The sequence below is a fragment of the Bemisia tabaci genome, chromosome 5, assembly GCF_918797505.1.
Source record: "Bemisia tabaci chromosome 5, PGI_BMITA_v3".
Taxonomy (NCBI): Eukaryota; Metazoa; Arthropoda; class Insecta; order Hemiptera; family Aleyrodidae; genus Bemisia; species Bemisia tabaci.
Genome location: NC_092797.1, coordinates 10,934,101 through 10,954,441, shown reverse-complemented (window position 1 = coordinate 10,954,441; position 20,341 = coordinate 10,934,101). Strand labels below are relative to the sequence as shown.

Below are 20,341 nucleotides of genomic sequence, written 5' to 3'. Positions count from 1 at the left end.
AGTCAGAAATAAGGCTTCATGACGCTCTTTGAACATAAAAAAAAAAAAAAAAAAGTCGAATGATGCATGCGAAGTAATCAGAATGTGGTACACAAAATGAGGTTATATTTTCTAATTTTGCTGTGAACTTTACTCAGTTTATTTAATTATGAGTGTTCGCTCAGCCTTGGAACGATTTTGAGCATTACACCCTGAAAAATATTACCAAACTAAACCTCTGGAGCGGAGAAGTTGGCAGTACCACCGCTCATCCAAAGGCACAGTCATTTATTTTTTGGTTCCCGCGGGTCACGGAGAGAATAAAAATTTCACCTATGAAAAAAAGAGGAGTAAGAAAAAATTCAGATGCCTGGTGCTCAAAATTTGATCGCTTTGCCAGTTTCAAAATAACTTTAACCATTTTTGGTGGTCATCACCGCTTCTCCGGATTCTTAGAATCAGTTTAATGCTACCAGAATTTCTGATAAACTTTTCAATGGAAGTACCAGCGGTAGGTGAGGAAGTGTGCTACCCATTATATCAGCGCTGAGCTGAGAAAAGACTGTGGGGAAGGACGAGGTCAAAGTCAAGCAACAGTTTCTGGCTCTATTCTGCCGTGCTAAGGAAAAACGCCGTATGGACCTTCAGGCGTTGCCAAATTTCCATTTATAAAACACGAATTTCCTGGTTAACTTATGAATGTTTTTCTTCCAACTTTTCAGATAATGTTGTTTGCAATTTCACCTAAGTTCCTGAAAATTCGAAGGAAAAATATTCATAACTTTGCACAAAAATGAACATTTTATCGAGGGGAATTTGGCAACTCTCGAATGTTCATACGGCGTTCCTCCTCAGCACGGCAGTATTGATCTGCGGGTTCAAACGAGAGGTCAACGAAAAAGACCGAAAACTCGAGCGTGTGTCAAAATCATACGAGGCAATCAAATTATAGGGGTTAAAACCGTATTTTGAGGGCGTATCACCAAAACAGCGACGAACGAAGCCTCACACGATTGAATCGGTTTCATGCAGAGAGCCAAAGTATACTCTTTACTCAGGAACTCACTTCTCTTTATTTCAATTTGATTACATACACCAAGCGCCCTATTTTCGCGCTAAGACGACGTGCGAACGCAATGAGTGACACGTTTCGTTATCAGAAGTGGTAAATATTGAAGGCGCTAGGGGTTTCTCAACGGCTAGGTCTGGACGCAACTATTCGTGCTCTTAGGATGTCCCAAGTTGCATATCCTAAAAATTGCAGGCGTTATCAGAAGCGGTAAATATTGAAGGCGCTAGGGGTTTCTCAACGGCTAGGTCTGGACGCAACTATTCGTGCTCTTAGGATGTCCCAAGTTGCATATCCTAAAAATTGCAGGCGTTATCAGAAGCGGTAAATATTGAAGGCGCTAGGGGTTTCTCAACGGCTAGGTCTGGACGCAACTATTCGTGCTCTTAGGATGTCCCAAGTTGCATATCCTAAAAATTGCAGGCGTTATCAGAAGCGGTAAATATTGAAGGCGCTAGGGGTTTCTCAACGGCTAGGTCTGGACGCAACTATTCGTGCTCTTAGGATGTCCCAAGTTGCATATCCTAAAAATTGCAGGCGTTATCAGAAGCGGTAAATATTGAAGGCGCTAGGGGTTTCTCAACGGCTAGGTCTGGACGCAACTATTCGTGCTCTTAGGATGTCCCAAGTTGCATATCCTAAAAATTGCAGGCGTTATCAGAAGCGGTAGATATTGAAGGCGCTAGGGGTTTCTCAACGGCTAGGTCTGGACGCAACTATTCGTGCTCTTAGGATGTCCCAAGTTGCATATCCTAAAAATTGCAGGCGTTATCAGAAGCGGTAAATATTGAAGGCTCTAGGGGTTTCTCAACGGCTAGGTCTGGACGCAACTATTCCTGCTCTTAGGATGTCCCAAGTTGCATATCCTAAAAATTGCAGGCGTTATCAGAAGCGGTAAATATTGAAGGCGCTAGGGGTTTCTCAACGGCTAGGTCTGGACGCAACTAATCGTGCTCTTAGGATGTCCCAAGTTGCATATCCTAAAAATTTCAGGCGTTATCAGAAGCGGTAAATATTGAAGGCGCTAGGGGTTTCTCAACGGCTAGGTCTGGACGCAACTATTCGTGTTCTCGGGATGTCCGTGTTGATTTTAGCGAGATCTGGCAACGGTGAGCGGCGACATCGTTCTCACGCGCGAGTCGCGCGCCGACTACGCACAGAGAATACAGACTGGCATGGCACTCGTCCAACCACGTTTTACCGGTTCGAGGGGAAAGATAAAAATCGTTTATAGTTTGATCAAACCTGTTGGGTCAAAAACCAATATCACACGCGAAGCCCAAAATTCATGACGCTTTATGATCCCTCAAAAATCCTACGGTGGTAAATCCCCGTGAGCAACACAGCTACCGCTACTACGCCACATTGTATTCGTATTCACAGAATTGTAAACAACGCATCACGCAGTTGTAGAGATGTAAACAGTAGATCAAGCCCGCTGAATGGGTGCATTTATTTAGCTGTTTTATGGCTGCGTTCAAGTGATTACGTGATAACTGCGTCTCATTTGCGGATTACTTTGTCATCGTGCAGGGCCGACCTCGAGAGAAAGCAGCGAAAACGCTACAAAAATTATCAGCAAAGGACTCTATAAAAATTTGGGGGTTTTCGTTACCGTATTTAACAGGATGCATACTGATAATACTTCTCATTGAATTAAAATCAGACGAGAGAATCAGGTAAGCTGTGTAATCTCTTGATTGGCCCAGAATTTTTAATTGAAAGAAGGAAAACTGAAAAAAGCCTCGCCATTTACAGCCATAAATTCTGTCTGGAAACTGGGAATCTTCAGGTAAAATAAAATAAAAAATTATTTTCTCCACTACCTACTAAAGCGTTCATCAAAGTTTCAAAACCCTCATTTAATGTACCAATATAAGAACATGTAAGATCATGTAATTTATTCTCAGCTGAATATCGCAGATAAAAATTCCCCTTTGATTGAACGTGATACTAAATACCGACTCCGGAGTTCGAATAGTTGCTCGCATCGTTGCACTTGTTAAAAAGTGAGAAATTTCGCGAATTTCGTCTCCATGCCGCGTGAAGTACGTAATATTTCCGGCGGATTCCACACATCCTAAAAAATTACGCGTTTTTCAGCTCGGCATCACGGAAAATTCGCTTCATTTCCATCGATTTATTTAAAGAAAGAAGAAACTACGCGCTAATCACCGCAATGTCGCGGCAGATACGCGAAAGTTCAAGCAGTTTTGTAAAATTCCGGTATGTACGCATATTTTCTGGCGAAAGATTACTATCAGCCATGATTATACAATTATCACCTCAAAATCGCGGAAAATACGCGTGATTTTTCTATAAATGCGAGAGTAGCCAGTAGCATTCATTAACGTCCGTAGTTTGAGACAGGCGGAATCTTAAAATTCTCCTTCAATTGAGCGTGATACCAAACGCCTACTCCGAAGTTCGAATAGTTGCTCGCTTCGTGTCCACTTGCTAAAAAGTGAGAAATAGCGCGAATTCCATCTAAATATCGCGAGAAGTATATGATACCTACTTCTAGTCCGACGGATTTCTTAAATCCTGAGCAAATACGCGCTTTACAGCCACGGAAAATTCGCCATTTTTCCAGCGATTTTTTTCGAAGAAAAGTAAAACCACGCGCCAATCACAACAATGTCACAGTGAATACGCGAATATTTCAGCGGTTTTGTCAAATCATTGAAAATTACGCATCATTTACCTCCATATCGCGGCATGGACGCAAATTTTCCTGGGAATGATTAATATCATACATTCAACAATTTTTACGTCAATGTCGCGGAAATAAGCGATTTTAAAATGGGCGCGACGGCGTGCGAGCATTTTGTTCATAGATGTTCGTACACTGAGATCGGCGAAATCCTAAGATTCTCCTTCAACCGAGCGTGATACCACATACCTACTCCAGAGTTCGAATAGTTGCTCGCTTCGTTTTCGCTTGTTAAAAGGTGAGAGATTGCGCGACTTCCATCTCAATATCGCGTGAAGTACGCGATATTTTCGGCGGATTTCAAAAATCCTGAACAATTAAGCGCTTTTCAGCTCCGTATCACGGAAAATTCGCTGTTTTTCCATAGATTTTTTTACAAGAGGAGAGAAACTACGCGCTAATAACCACAATGCCACGGCAAATACGCGATTTTCAGTTCTGTCAAATTACTACAAATTATGCATTAAATCATCCGATCTTCTTACATAAGAATCGCTTTCACAGCGCTCAACGACGCCTAACCGCCACAATGCCATCGGCGGATCCAGCAAATTGGCAACATTGTCTTTTCTCCATTTCCTTAAACCTGTGGAAATGTATCGAGTCTTGGAGGGGCCAGGTGCTCCGACAAGAATCGATTATTTAGCATATGTTTAAATGGAGGCAATCCGGTGTTGCCAAATTGCTGGATCCGCCTCTGCACAGTGCTCGGTCCTCCCACAGCCAGAAAATTCGTAATTTTTCCATCCATTTTTTTCAAAATGTTCGGCAAACGACTGGTTAGTAAAAAGAAAACCTGAAGAAAATTCAAATGAAGTTAAAGGGAGACATTAGTCTCAAGTATTAAAATATGAAACTACCGGTTTCTAGAACGGATTCCGTGCGATTATTCCATGATCATCCCTGATGAATCCCAGATTTCCCTCGTTTTCAGCGGTCTGGAGTGACGACGGCGTACCATTATTCGCTTGAATATCGCGGCATCCATTGACATCAATATTACTCTTACCTACCCCACGGGCGAAAAGCCAAGATAAGCCTTCATTTTCGCGTGATACCGCATACCCACTCCGGAGTTCGAATAGTTGCGTGCTTGATTTTTACATTTAACGATTATAGAGACCCACATTCATAAAAGTTAATAATTTAAGACGGGCGAAAAGCTGCATTTCCTCTCATTTTCGCAGGATACGACGTGACTACTTCAGAGTTCGAACAGTTGCACGTTTGGTGTCTGCTTTGACCAGTGTTGATTCTTAAAATATTTACGCCCAAATTTCCGTAAACAATAAAAAAAAAGGCAATATTCCATTAGTTTTGGAAAAACATAAGAAGTTATATGTGATTTTTATCTCAGAATCGCAGCAAATACATAATTTTCCTACAATTTTGAAACCAAATGAAGAAATTTAAAAAAAAAAATCATCTCTATGTCAAGGCAAATGCCCAATTTTTCCAGCAGTTTTATAAAAACATAACAGATTACAAATCTTAAATAAGTAGTTCACTTCAATGTCACAGCAAGTATACTCCGGATTTGGAATAGTTGAGCACTTGATTTTTACACTTCAGAATGCGAGCATAATAAGTACCTACATTCATGATTAGTAATTTGGCACAGGCAAAAATCTAAGATTTTCCTTTATTTTCGTGTGATACAACATGTCTTTTTACTAAACTCCTTCAAATACCATACAAGTGGTAATCCTGCGCATAAAGCATACTAAGCAACCAGCCCGAGGCAACTGTTGTTTGAGACTATCAAACTTGGGTGGCCTGAGCAGACATCAAGCCAGGACTTCCTAGTTGTAGAGCCAGCGCCACAACTGCTACGCCACAGAGGCTGACAGAGGGCCTAATTAGGTACTACTTACTCCAGCAGTATCTAATTCCAAACGATCACCTATTGCGAAATTCAACTATGTTGACATTAAACAATTGTGTCAGTGTTTACATGAAAATGGCCAACATTTCAGCCCATGCTCAACATTCTGCGAAAGTCTGGGGCTGTTGAGTTGCAATGAGTAAACAGAGGAGGTGGACGGTAATGGATGAATTAACTTCAACAACGCCCCTTTTCACTCTATCTTTGTGTTTCATCAATACTTACAACTGCAGATTAGGTCAAACACCTACTGTAACTTAAATGCAGGAGCAATAATGAAAGGCTATCTTGCCTCCACTTCAATCCGAGCTGAAAAGAGCAAACTTAGACTAAATAAAGTTCAGAATATGACCTATCCGTAACCTACATTTTGAAAAGGAGCAAACCAAACTTAGTACATGCTTTGTTCTGCTCTAGTTAGGAAAGATTTCATTCGACAATAAAGAATAACGAAGCTGGTAGCAGGTCATGTTCTAAACTGCACACCAAAGTTTTGGGTTTGAGAGTGGCAAAAACTCTAGGCTGGTTGTAATGCCACCAATTAGTGTAAGAAATAACCAAAAGGACTTGTTGAATAAGATCAAGGAAGAAGGGAGTGCATGAACTACTTTTAGTCTCCCTAAGGTACAACTAAAAATTGAATGCCTGAAGATAAACTAGGTAGATTACTTACCAAGTCTAGAAGAGATGGGCAGACGACAGTAATGAGACGACAAATAATAACGACGATAGTAACGACGATAAGTAATGAGATAATCCAAGGAAGAAACAAATATTGGCACTAATCACCTAAAAAGTATGTAGTATTCAGGATGTGGTTCAGACGCGGGTTTTGACAATAGAAAAGAAAATCAGTGAGAAGACGAGAAAAGATTGAGAAACAGTCCTACTTCACTTTCACTGCGCAAAACGGACACTTCATTCTTCGGGAATGATAGATAATTAAACACTAAAGTCGAGTCTAGAGAATGGCTTAGCCGATTCTCATTCTCAAACAAAGAAAACTTGTAAGGACTGAAAGTAAATCCAGACAAACGAAACGAACCAACACAAAAGCAATTTGAGGAAATGGCCCGAGCACCCAAACTAAACTTTGGGAACTTTGGGAACTTCGGGAATTATGATAGCCCAAATCAAAACCGAAAAATCCCACAACACACAGAAATAATGTCAATTTTTTGTGATTGATTCACAAATTATGCGCTCACAATCAGTTCAAAATTTTAGCGTTTCAAATTTTTAGAACTTAAGTCTTGCAGTTTTTTAGTCAAAAGACGATAAAACTTGCGGAATTATTTTTTTAATTTCACTAATTCGTGTACTGAGAGAGAATTTTTGATTGTCAAGTTGACGTCTTATGTAAGTAGAGCGCAGCACCTGCCAGTGGGCATGTTGCGAAAGAGATAAACAAACCGAACTGAACAACATTTGTGATAAGATAAAAATAGCATTGTCAAAGGTGAAGTCACTGTAAAGACTTCATTTAACTTGAATTTGAGTTTGACAGTTCATCTTTTACTTCTCGTCCTGTAGGAGCAACAGGTAAGAAGCAATTAACGATTTCGTTCCCTCGAAGTTCCCTATTTTAACACATTAGCCAGCCCATCTCAAGTCCTCAAAGCTTAGACGCTTCACCTCTTATTATCTCCTTGAGCATTTAAAAATGTAGGATATAGTATCCACGCTCTTATTTTGATGCGAGGAGAATGTTTGTTTGTCATTTTGCACTGCAAATGTCTCCTTGAGGCTTTCAATAACTAAAAAGAAGAAGAGTCCCCTTCATCCAAAAGAAGCCCCTCCGATATCAGTTCATTGCTTTATCTTGGCTTCTCTAGAATCCCTCCTTCCTTTTGTCTCCTTATCAAAGTGCAAGATCATATCCTAAAATAAAACCTGTTGCATGTCCTTGAGTGTCATTGGAATTTGATCTCTCTTTCAGTCTTGTGTGAAACCTCTCAGTAAAATCATTAGATCTTTGATAGCATTTTGTATCCCTTTTTTGTATTTTGTTCTAGCATTCTATCCCTCATCCTCCTGTGCTTCAAAACGTTTGGAATTACTCGCCGAAGAAGATGTCTCTCAGTGTCAAGCGTGTGGAAACTAAACCTTATGAAGGACAGAAGCCTGGTACAAGTGGTTTGAGGAAGGCTGTCAAAGTATTCCAACAGCCAAACTACACGGAAAATTTTATTCAAGCAATTTTAAATTCCATCCATCCTTTACCTGGATCAGTTTTGGTTGTTGGTGGTGATGGAAGATACTTTGGAAAAGAAGCTGTAGATATTATCATCAAAATTGCCGCAGCAAATGGGGTGAGTTTCCTTAGTTCTGACATGAATTTTTCCTAATTGCTTTGATCAATTTACCTACTCAACCATCAGTCACTTTTAAGTTAATCCATCCTCTCGGAGTAACTGCCTTGTGCTTGTCAGTATTTTACTTTGTAATTCACTTGCTGACTGTCACCCATGAGTCCAATCCCTGTGAGTTATAAATCCAATGTACTTATATTCTGCCTAAAATGCAAGTAATATTTGTGCATCTAACAATAATACTATGATACAAACAGCAACACAAGTCCTTCTAGTAACTCAGCTGATTCAAAGCTTACAAAGTTACTGCAACAGGTGAGAAATTTTAAAAATACCTCATTTTTCTTTCTCTCATAAACTTTCAACTAGGGAATATTAGTCGCTTTGGCACAAATTAAAAGTTGAAGTTTTACATCTGAAGATGCCGCCTGAATTCTCAATGCTTAAGAAAATGGTGTTGAGTGTAAAGTTATCTTAAATTCCACAGCTATCTGCGTTGAGGACTTCCTCTTATTGATTGCTGATTTGACAAATATTATCAATCCCTTTTCAACTCCTACAGTATTGCGGAGAAGCAAATTGCTTTCAATTTTCATTAATGTTTTAGGTTGCCAAATTAATTGTCGGCCAGAATGGAATTCTGTCAACTCCTGCTGTTTCAACTTTAATCAGGAAGTATCAGGTCACGGGTGGTATCGTTCTTACAGCCAGCCACAATCCAGGTGGCCCAGATAATGATTTTGGAATCAAATTCAACTCATCAAATGGAGGTGAGAAAACTTTTTTCTTCTGTTTCTCCTCTACTCAATGTTAACTCTTGGGAAAAATTAATATAATTTTTCCTCCAAGTTATTTCTAAATCTCCTGAGTAATTTTCTCACCTGGATTTGAAATATATATAGATTTTAAGCATCCAAATCAAAATGCAGCATTCGCAAGATTGCAATTTTTTGCTGTTTTGCAATGATATTTTTTCCCATGAGACTTGGATTATTTCAAAATGTCTTTGAATACTTATTATCAGTGGATTTGATAAAAGCCTCAACTTTTTTGTTCATTCGATGGTTATAACTAAAACTTAGCTCGATGCGTCTTGAGATTAGCTTGCTCTGTTTTGTCCTAATTGTTGTCCTAAAAGTTAATGTCCTAAATGTTTTGTCCTTTGACTCCTAATTGTAGAGTCAAAATTATGTCTCCCAGAATAGTTTAAGAGTATCTTGGCTGAGCTTTTAGGACCCATTCATAATTAGAGATGTTGCATGTCTGAGAAATTTGCGATTTGACCAATGATTTCAATGTAAAAGTTCGCAAGAAACACAACAGTGCCACTGCTTTTCTCTGAAATCAACTCCTAAGCTCAAAAAAAGCTCTTGAAGTGAGGCCAAAATGGAGGGGATATCCCGCCCTACCCTGAGAGTCCACATCTACATCAAAACAAACTCTCCATGCAAAGATAGGGAGCAAATACATTAGCAGGGTTGCCGTGATTTCAGTTTTTGAGTCCCCAAGTAAAGTGGCAGCCCTGTCATTGAATTTGCTCCCTATCTTTGCATGGAGAGTTTGTCTTGATGTAGAGGTGGACTCTCAGGATAGCATGGGATATCCCTTCCATTTTTGCCTCAACTTGAGAGCTTTTTTTGAGCTTAGGAGTTGATTTCAGAGAAAACCAGTGGCACCGTTGTGTTTCTCGCGAACTTTTACATAAGAATCAATGGTCAAATCACAAATTCCTCACACATGCAACATCTCCATTACGTAACACTTTAGGGAAAGAAGGGTTGATCCTGCGGTATAAGTGCATTACAGGGGGAGGGAGGCATTCAGGGCTGCATTCCATGATGCTGCTATGGACAAATGGTACCGATTTTCCAAAAATCTATGATGGAAATTCAATAATAGTTGGTTATTTTTCATTCAAAATTCATCCTGAAACGCTAATTCAAAGGAGTGTTACATATTTTTTCAAGAGGGTACAAACCTGTGTCACAGGTGCATTATTGGGGGAAGGAAGGGGGTAAAAAAATCCTATTCTCAACATTACGTATTTTATGAACAGCCCCTTAGCTCTCATACTGACAATAAAGTGAGCAATATAACTTTAGTGTGAGATTTTTTCACACAGTATACTTCAAGACAAATATCACCTAAAATAACAAATATCTCCATTTTTTAAAAAATATGTCATTTAAGTAATTCTGCAGTTACTTGTGCTGCCTAGTAGCCAAACAAATAGAATTAAGGATCTCAAAAGGCGAATATTTGCTGCACACCTAAGTAAGGGATAAGGGGGAGTGCAGGTGACTAATATTTTATTTATAAAACTATTATTACTAAGTTTAACAGTAAAAATAGTAATTTCATGAATTGTAATTTTGCAATGCAATTTTTTCTCGAAGTATCACCTACATAAACTCAGACCAGACCCCAACTGGTGAAGTAAAACAAGAGTCTTAACAGAGCATTACCACTATGCAACACATTCAACCTCTTGGAGTAGTTAGTTTCTGCATTTGTGAACTAGTTTCTAGAAAAAAATTGAAAAAATTCCTTTCTGAGACTTCATAATTAGTAATGAGAAATGATGCCATCTTGAGCTCTTGTATTGATAAGTAGTCAATGGAGATAAGTGGTGAAGTGGAAAGGTCAATCTTGAGGTGGACGTTAAAATTGGATAAGCGTTATCTGTACAGAAGTAGTAAAGCCTCTTCAAGATCGTCTGCCCTCTCCGTAAACGCATCAGACAATATTCTCCACTTATCTCTGAAAAAATCTGGAAACTTTTTTCGTATGGGTCCATTTGGGAATTTTTAAGTGAATGGTTGGATGGACATTTTTTTAACTTTATATCTACATACAAGGCTAAGATGATTCCGCCCAGTAAATGAAGGAAGCCAAACATCCCCCCTCCCCCCATGCAAAATTATTTGTCAGTGGTGACTCTGGCAAGTTGGCAGCGCTGTTTTTCCTCTGCTTGAGTTGGAACCTTTTATAGTAAGCCTTTTCAAGCATTGATTATTTTGTAAAAATTCAAATACGCAAAACCCAATGTTGCAAATTTGCAAGAATCATCATTGATAGTCATTGACTAAGCACTGTAAGTGGAGACATTTGGAACAGACTACTCACGAAACCGAAATGAATTTTCCATATTTTTCTTTCGTTCCTAGTTGGTCGACCAATTCAGGGATTTTCCGCAAAAATGTTTTAAAAATTATAGACTTAACGTTGTAACATAACTGAGAGAGATTTTCATCATAATCTTATGACCGTATAAATGCCCCTCTTGCCGAGGTGAGATCGTGTTATTTTTTACCTAGGTACCAAACAACTGTTAATACTTCCCGCTTTTACATCATTACATGCTAATGTTGTTCTCAGGTCCTGCCTCCGATAGTGTCACAGAAAAAATTTATGAGATAACAAAAACAATATCCTTTTACAATATTGTCCCAGATCTAAATGTTGATGTCTCGAAGCTTGGTGAAACAAATGTTCAGGTAGGTTTATTTTTTTCCTTGTTCATCAGTCAAGTTATTATATTGACAAAATCTTTGAAATTCTTTTAAAAATAAAACTCCTCAAGAGTCCTCCTCTTTAGTTTGTCCTGTATTTTTCTCCTCTTATTGATTCTTTCTGTAAAATAGCAAGTCGGAAAATGAATACTTGTAAGTTGAAATTTGAGGAGGAATAGGAAGTTAGGATAATCTTGACGTTGGTTTTAAGTTTTCCATTTTGTCAAATTTTTAAGTTTCTCTTCATATCGTTTTCTGGAAACTAAAATCGAAAATATTTAAAAGCAGCCTCTTTGGACTAGAAAAATGATTGAAAAAAAATAAATTTTGTATGTGTAGATTACCCTACAACAATCTGTGGTGAAAAACGATCTTTAAATTTTAGAAGGACCAACTACCTAGCTTAGCTGTTTTGCAGAAAATGTTGACTAAAATCAATAGCTTACTTACTGGGGGATATTCTAGGAGTCTGAATACCCTCCTATCCATAACTAAAAAGTTTCACGCCACTGTCAAATAATTTTTTTTCTCTTTTTTCCTTTCGAAATAAAAATGAAATAGATTGAAAGAAAGCGAAACTATGACTTAAAATAAACTTTAATTCTAACTTTGACGAAAAATTTTGTCTCTTCCAGATTGGAGGAAAACCATTCACTGTTCAAGTAATTGACTCCGTTGCAGATTACTTAGCGTTAATGAAGGAAATTTTCGATTTTGCAAAAATCAAAAGTCTGATTCAGGGCTCCTCTTCGCGGCCACCATTCAAATTATTAATCAACTCGATGCATGGAGGTTTGTCCGGTTTCTTTTTTTTTGGTTCAATGATTAAAGTTCATTTCATTTTTGAGGAAAGCTTAAGAGGAAACTATCACAACGCAAAAAATGATCATAGTTATAGTCTTAAGTTTAGAAGAAGATACAGACTGAAATTATATGCTTTTTAGAAAATATGGTGAAAAATTGAGAGCGGTATTCATTTTCGTTCCTGAAACAGCTCCTTTTCTTTGGAGGCCCAACTTGTTTACATTGTGGTTCAAAGGGGTTTAAGGATGCCCTCAATAAAGCATCTTGAATACTGTTGTGTTCTAAGCCAAAACGTCGCCTAAACATACGAAGGTTGCCAAATTTCCTCCCATAAATTTTTATTTTTGAGAAAAAACATAAATATTTTACCTTGATTTTTTCAGGAACTTTAGGAGAAATCGGGAACAAAATTATCTGAAAAATTTGAAGAAAAATATTTATAAGTTTAGCAGGAAATGGGCCTGATGCAAACTTTTGCTAGAGCAAAAATAAAATTTATTACTAATAGAAAATGTCTCAAACATCACAATGAGCGCATCGGCAAAGTCTAAAATGAACTCTTTACTTCACAATTTGCATTTTTTCGAGCTTCCCGCTTCCAAAACAATACCATGGCACAGGTGAACATTTCGTTAGAGGAGTCATTCCATCCAACCCCTACTCACAAGAAAACTAAGCAATATCTGCCAATCCGCCAAAACACATGTGACGGGACGATGATTCTAACCACCTGATAACAATCGGCGTGATCACATTCACATTTTTCTCGCGTTATCAGATATCCGCCTTGATTGACCTTGTGCCCTCCTCAACTTGCGCACAGAAGCGTTGGCCATGTTAAGCAGGGATTGAATGGAACGACTCCTCTAACGAAATGTTCACCTGTGCTGTTGTATCCTTTTTGAAGTGGGAATCTGAAAAAAACGCAAGTTTCTTACGCATTTGGTGAAGTCAGGAGTGCATTTCAGAGTTTGCTGATGCGTTCATACTGATTTTTGAGACATTATCTGTAAGGAACAAATCTTATTTCAGACATTAATTTTTATGTTTTGTAGTAACTGGTCCCTATGTCGAACACATTTTCATCAAGGAACTTGGAGCCGCTAAAGACAACACTGTCAACACAGTACCTTTGCCTGATTTTGGCGGTCATCACCCTGATCCCAATCTCACTTATGCCGCAGATCTTGTCACAGCTATGAAAAACGGTGATTATGATTTTGGAGCTGCTTTTGACGGAGATGGGGTACGTTTATTCATGCTATTGTCAAATGTAAACTTATGAAGCTGTTCAAGGATTAAGTTTGTCTTTGGTAAAAGGAATTTGAACACCCAATTCGTGTAAAATAATTTTTTTGTCCGACCAGGATCATTTTCACATCACCTAATTTCCCTTCTTGGTCTATTCATTCGTCAGGAAACTTAATAACATTACGCCTCAACATTTGTTATCAATTTTCCATAGATTATCAAGGAAACACTCAATATTCAAGTTGAATGTTTGGCACTTGGCCTCCTATTTAAATGATGAAATATTAGCGGAGATGACGCAGAGTCTGATTCAATGTGGCTGATTTTGATTGAAACTATCCAATTTCATCTGAGATTTTTTACTTTAAAAATATTAAGTGCGATTTTTAGCTCTTTTTAAGTTCTAAGATTATTTATCCTCTAGTTTTGCAAGTGCAGTTAACTTCGCTTAACCCTTTGACTCCTGTGGGCGAGAATTCTCATCCTCACGTAACCGCACTGAAACCCCACGGAGGAGAATTCTTGTCTTGGAACTTCAAAAGTCTTCATTTTTGGTGCTATTTACTTTCAAACAAACGAGTCCTGAAAATTAAATAATGGTGGCTGATATTCATTCTTACGTATTTAAGGATAAGGCACACAGTATTTCAAGCTATTTGGTTGAGATTTAAGAAAATGAAGGCAATAAAACTGAAAGTGCATGATCACCCGCTCTTAACCCAGTCTGGGAAGCACTGTTTGAAAATCTAACTCAGGGGTCTAAGGGTTAATCGGGACACATCCGTACTCAGTAATTTTATCCTGCTTAAGTGGGTGTCCTGATAAACCAAAGTTTTTCTGAGAATATTGAAAACAGTAAGAAAATGATCAATTTCGAGATTGTTCAAGCATTGACGTAGGGGCGTCCTTATTCTCTTCTTGGATAACGAATCCTCTGGAATGTTCATCACACTCTTTCGCATCAGCTGATGAGATCTGTGGAGCCTGTGGTTTGTCATTGACAGTAGGGTTCTGCTTGCGCATCTTTAAGCAATTTTAAATGTGATCTAAATGTTCTTGTGGCAGAAAATTGTCCCTATAAACCAAAGTTCTATCCCAACAAAGGGGAATTTTTTTACATAGCTAGTAAGTAAAATATTTCATTCTAGCGATTTTGTCCCATTTTACCAGTGTCCCTATGAAGCGGAGTTGACTGTATTAAGTAATATCACAAAAGTCAGGCTATTTTAGGAGGTATTTTTCAGAATGTCTGTACTGGTATACTTTTGTTATCTATTACCTTTTTTTGCACTTGTTTTAACCTTATTTTGTTTGTTGGTTACAGGATCGAAACATGGTCCTCGGAAAAAAGGCCTTCTTTGTAACTCCCAGTGATTCCCTTGCTGTACTGGCAAATAATCTGAACTGCATTCCATACTTCAAGAAAACTGGTGTTAAAGGCTTTGCTCGCAGCATGCCCACAGCAGCAGCTGTTGACAGGTGATGAGTCATTTTATACTTTAAAATTTCATTAACGCCACTATAGGTTGAAAATTCAGACCTGACTCGATTCTCATAAATCCCCATACTCATGGGAATGGTACCTCAATACCGAAAAATTCAAATTGAATTTTTGGTACAATCGCATTGGAAAGTATTTTACTACCATCATTACACCAAGAAACCCCATAAAATAACAGTTTGCCCATCTAACTGGAATAAATTACCTTCTCTGAAAAATTTATTCAAAACTTTCCCAATAATCAATAAAAATGGTGTGCGGTAATTTAATTAAATGCACAATTGAATCATTCATTCTCAGAAAGACTTAAGCACAAGCAATGGAGGTTTGGGAAAGTGGTAGAAACTGTATTGATCAACCAGTTCTAAATTAGGGATTAATGGAGAATGTGTTTTTGTAATTGAAGCGCTAATATTTTAAAGCTCTGAGATTTAAAACAGGTCAATAAAAAAAATTTAACTGTTTTTCTTGCACTTGCGTTGCTGGTGCTTCAGTATTTTTGAGCATGCATGATTCAATCGCTAGGATATCCTACCATAAAATAAGCAAGTGTCAATACTTTCAGATTTTTTTGAAGATAGCCAGCTTCTCTAGTCACTTTCAATCTGAGGATCACATCCTAATATTTTTTTTACTGGATTTTTCCTTGCAGAGTGGCTGCAGCGCAAAAGAAAGAAATATTTGAAACACCCACAGGATGGAAGTATTTCGGTAATTTGATGGATGCTGGTCGACTGTCCATCTGTGGAGAGGAAAGCTTTGGGTACGGTATAATTTTTTTGGTCTTGCCAATGGTATTTTAGTAATATTGAGGACTCATAGAATCACTGTAACTATGTTTCAATAAGGTCTGTATTATTGCAAACACTTCAGATTAGAAAATAAAGAAAGCTGAAACTAAAAAACACTCAAACTTACAAAAATAAATTGAAATTGCTGACGCGTTTCGGGGCTCTCCGGCCCCTTCTTCAAGGCTAAATTCCGACTGTTTGTTGTTTGTTATTATTCCACTCATCCCCTTCCTTCTTATCTTTCTTATCAAAAGTGCCATCTATCACTCGCACTGCCACAAGTGATAGTTGGCAGTCTTGATAAGGAAGATCAGAAGGAAGAAGATGAGTGGAATAACAACAAACAAGAACCAGTCGGTACTTAGCCTTGAAAAAGGGGCCGGGGAGCCCCGATATGTGTCAGCAATAAAATTGTAATTTATTTCTGTGAGTTTGAGTTTTTTTTAGTTTTGGCTTTCTTTATTTTCATTATCTAGCTCACAGTTTGTTACCCCGATTTCCTGTTTGTTTCATTTCGTTTAGTTTTCGTTACTTTCGGTTTATTACTTCAGATAAGAACTACTGTGTCCAAAACGCCGTTTTTTGTTTAGCAAATCATCGCAAGCTTGTATCTTCCTCAATTCATTAAGATTCCCAAGTTGCTCTCATCTGGGCTGTTATTATCTGCTATATTTCGATGTTGTAAAATGACTCTCTCCATGAATTTATTTGTATATATTATGCACCGTTTTTTGTAGGACTGGCTCAGATCACATTCGAGAAAAAGATGGCATTTGGGCGGTTCTCGCTTGGTTGTCTGTGATAGCCGAATTAGGTGAATCTGTCGAACAAATTTTACTGAAACATTGGAAGACCTTTGGCCGTAACTACTTCACGCGGTAAGAGTTTATTTTTCCTTTCAATTCTTGTGAACTTATGCTAAATTTCAATTGGAAAGTTTTCCAATCTCTCTGACTGTAACCTCCAGCATTACAAAAGTCCAGTCCCCAGAATATTGCCCCCTTGCATTATAATTTGTACCTCCTTCTCTGTAATTAATTTTATTCTTCTCAGTTTCTTTTCATAATTTGTTATACCCCAAGCGAGTCATCCAGTCATCCTAGTGGCTTTACTCTGAAGGGAGCAAGTCTCTTATACCTAAGTGATGCTTTTTAATTTTAAAGATAATTTTCCTCCAAAAAAATCACAAATTAGCTATCTCTGAAACGTAATCTTCTGTTTTATTATTCATAATAATAGTGAACCAAAACTGCTCAGATTGCTGTGTGATACATTGTTTCATTATATCAATGCTTCGTTTGGAAGTCGACTGCTGGCTTTGCATTCTTTTTATAAGAATTACTAATCTAAACTTGTAATTATGTAGGTATGATTATGAAAATTGTGAATCTGCTCCTTGCAACGAAATGATGAAAAAATTAGAAGAAAAAGTCACATCACCGAGCTTTGTGGGCCAATCTCTATCTAGTCAAGGAAAAACTTTTGTCGTGAAAAAAGGTGATAATTTTGAATACGTCGATCCAGTGGATAAAAGTGTGGCCAAAAATCAGGTAAGCACTCATTTCTGTTGTTGGTTGATTTCCTCTCTTTGTCTGTACATAACTGTTGACCCCTCCAAATTATACGTAACCGTTACGCACAATTTTCAACCATTGAGATCTGATTCAAAATTGGACTGGGTTCAATAGGAATGCATCTAATCACATCAAGTTTGAACCAAATAAAGAGTTTGAAGTTTTATTCCTCAAAAAGGCTCAATTCCAAAGAAAAAGTTTAATGACCATTTCCACTTTCAGAATAGTATTTTTCTCGACTTTAGATCCTCAACAGGTAAAAATTTACAGCTAGTTAAATTAAAAACTGCCCCTAATTTTTTTTCTTCCTTAATAGAAAGAGAATTATTGTTCATTTCGATTGATTTGCGTGAGAATTAGCTTTTCTTTACTTCTTTAATTTTGGTAAACGCTTTCTATAAAGTAGCTAAAAAATTTAAAGTAAACAGTAAAGTATCCATCCAAAATTTTACAGCGATAACTCATAATGGATTTGAGAAGTCCATTATCTCTTTTGAAGCTAAGTAGCTTTAAATCACAAATAATAAACGCAATGGGACAAGATGATTGTCATTCTTACTACATATTGATTCCTATCAAACTTTACTGTGTTATTGTTCTAGGGTATCAGAGTATTATTTGAAGATGGTTCTAGATTGATTTATCGTTTATCTGGAACTGGAAGCAGTGGCGCCACCGTCCGTCTATACGCTGAAAGTTATGAGCCAGCAAGTGGAAGTATAACTGTTGAAGCATCTGTTGCTCTCCAACCATTAGTACAAGTAAGTTGTTTTTACTCTTTTTTGGTATTTTCTTAGAAACCGCTTTTTTCATGCTTTCTGAAGGTATCAAGGGGAAAATTTCATTTAAAAATACTGGAAAAGGGTTCGACCTCAAACCTGGTCTGAACTGTATACCTGCAATAATTTGGAATTAGCATAGTAATGGATTGCATAATAAAAGAGTGTTCGATGGGTAATTAGTGATTTTGAGGAGGAGTAAACATTTAATGAAGGGGAGATACTCGAGAGTCATATTCAACTTTGCTTCAAACCAAAGAACTCTGCACGGAGAATTAAAGAAGTTAGCGCTGGTTTTTCGTTATTATTTTTTAACTCATTATTTTTTAACTCATTATTTTTTTCTTCATCAGGCCTTCGTTAAAAACTTTTTACTCATACTCATAATGACAGATATTCATTATTTGCCCATCCTGTAGAATTTTTAAGGGATTGTAAAACGACTTTCATTGCTTTCCCCAACCCCGATTTTCAGACAACCATCAATCCATCTTTCAACTTTCTTTTTGTTATTCTTAGAAACGTCCTAATTAATATAACTCATTTGCAGAAGATTTTTAAACCTTTCACTCCTTAATGTCACATTGATCAAAATGAAATTCATGAGATTACATTCTCTAATCTCTTTTACTTTATTTTACAGGTTGCATTGGATCTATCTGAATTACAGAAATTCACAAAACGCGACAAACCAACTGTGATAACATAAATTTTCCTCACAAATACACACAACATTGTCAAGTTACCGAGTGCCTCCTCTAAAAAAATGAGTCTGATGAAGTGAAGTATCTAAAACGACCATAAGAATCAAATTGAACGTTAAACACGTCAAAAGCGTTAAGTTATTTTATTTTGTTTTTCTTACTAATTTATTTTTGTTACTTTTTAAAATATAGAATAATTTATTAAGTTTTGGTGCTAAGTTTGAGTATTTTCAAGTTAGCACAATTCAAAATTTTGTGTAATTTTTTAAACCAAAAATGTCATTTAAACCAAAAATGTTATTAAAACTAAAAATGTTATTTAAACCAAAAATGTTATTTAAACCAAAAATGTTATTTAAACCTGAATTCTTAATTATACGAAAATTTTGTTTTAAAGTGTTCATTTTTTCTTCCTCTTTTGTGTACATTTTTAATCCAGCTTGCAGAAATTTATTTATTAACATTACACTCATGTAATTGTAAAGTGGTGATAACTGTAGATTTATAACACTTAGGCCTATCGTCAAATAATGGATGTCCGCCTCCAAGGTGCTCAAAAATTTCAATTTTCTAGTAAATATGTAGCTTGTATCTAAGGAATCCTCTTGCGACAAAAAATAACCCTACATGGACAATTAGACAGTGTCTGTTGACAAAAACTTTTAAAATAATTTTAAAGAAAACCCTTTTTTATCATTAAAATGTACGCCTGATAAAATTCTTGCAAAAAAATTGCATGAAGATTACCTTACTCAAATTCTTTTGGAGTTAGTTAGAGAGAGAATTGTCTTATTACAAATAATGAGTTTTTGAAATTTTATTTAACAGTCATTGCTTCTAGGGACAAAAAATTCCTTGAATCGAGAAAAATAAAGTAAAAAAGGGTTATAGAACTTAAAGTATCCACTGTATGTTTAAGTACAGCACTAAAAACATCTATAAAAAACTTAAAAAACTCTTGAATAATAGTCTTTAGTTTAAAGGCTTTTTTACTTTACGCTTCACAAAGGGTCAAATTATATTGAAAAACCAAAAAGGGTCTCTTAAAATGAATAAGTATTTTAACATTTTTTTCTGAGGTTTTTGGAATAAACCATCATCGCTACTAAGGCACATAGAAAATGTTATTCTTATTTGCATTAACATTTTCAGCAATAAATTAAGGCTTCAGCTGTACGGCTCAACCTATCATGAATTCTTTGGATTACTGGCAAGCAACTTCCTCCGGACATTGTGATAGCAGGTATGTATTTATCTTGCAGCACTGAAAGAAAATAGTAACGTATTGAACATCCTAGGATGTTAAAAATCTGCGCTACAACTCTAAAATGTTGCAGTGGACACTCCAGCTGTTGAAGTAACATCCTAGCAACGTTTGAATTAACAACCGAAGCATTCATATCAACACGCCAGAGTAGATGAGCAGATTTTTAATATCCTAGCTGGGATGCTAATAACTTATACATT

The 20,341-nt window shown here is 37.0% G+C and overlaps 2 protein-coding genes and 1 long non-coding RNA gene across 3 annotated transcripts in view; 1 reads left to right on the top strand and 2 right to left on the bottom strand.

Annotated features, from left to right (window-relative positions):
- Nucleotides 1-6,743, bottom strand: part of LOC109042188 (adiponectin receptor protein) — a 96,745-nt gene extending 90,002 nt beyond the window's left edge. The window contains exons 1-2 of the mRNA XM_072300278.1: nt 6,388-6,743; nt 6,320-6,345 (exon numbers count right to left, since the gene is read on the bottom strand). The gene's annotated coding sequence lies outside the window, so the exon portion shown is untranslated. The remainder of the gene's footprint in view (nt 1-6,319; nt 6,346-6,387) is intronic.
- Nucleotides 6,744-7,030: 287 nt separating this feature from the next.
- Pgm1 (phosphoglucose mutase 1) lies at nt 7,031-19,272 on the top strand. Its single transcript, XM_019047762.2, has 12 exons — nt 7,031-7,188; nt 7,662-7,958; nt 8,566-8,728; nt 11,337-11,455; nt 12,106-12,262; nt 13,330-13,520; nt 14,850-15,004; nt 15,679-15,789; nt 16,555-16,695; nt 17,184-17,367; nt 17,994-18,152; nt 18,814-19,272. Exons 2-12 carry the CDS (start codon nt 7,719-7,721, stop codon nt 18,877-18,879), a joined length of 1,686 nt encoding a protein of 561 aa, XP_018903307.1. The 5' UTR covers nt 7,031-7,188; nt 7,662-7,718; the 3' UTR covers nt 18,880-19,272.
- On the bottom strand, nt 11,459-15,719 carry LOC109034548 (uncharacterized). The gene is made up of 3 exons (XR_002009152.2): nt 15,586-15,719; nt 12,644-12,688; nt 11,459-11,591 (listed from the first exon to the last, which is right to left on the bottom strand). It is a non-coding gene; the product is annotated as an uncharacterized lncRNA (long non-coding RNA).
- Nucleotides 19,273-20,341: the final 1,069 nt, after the last annotated feature.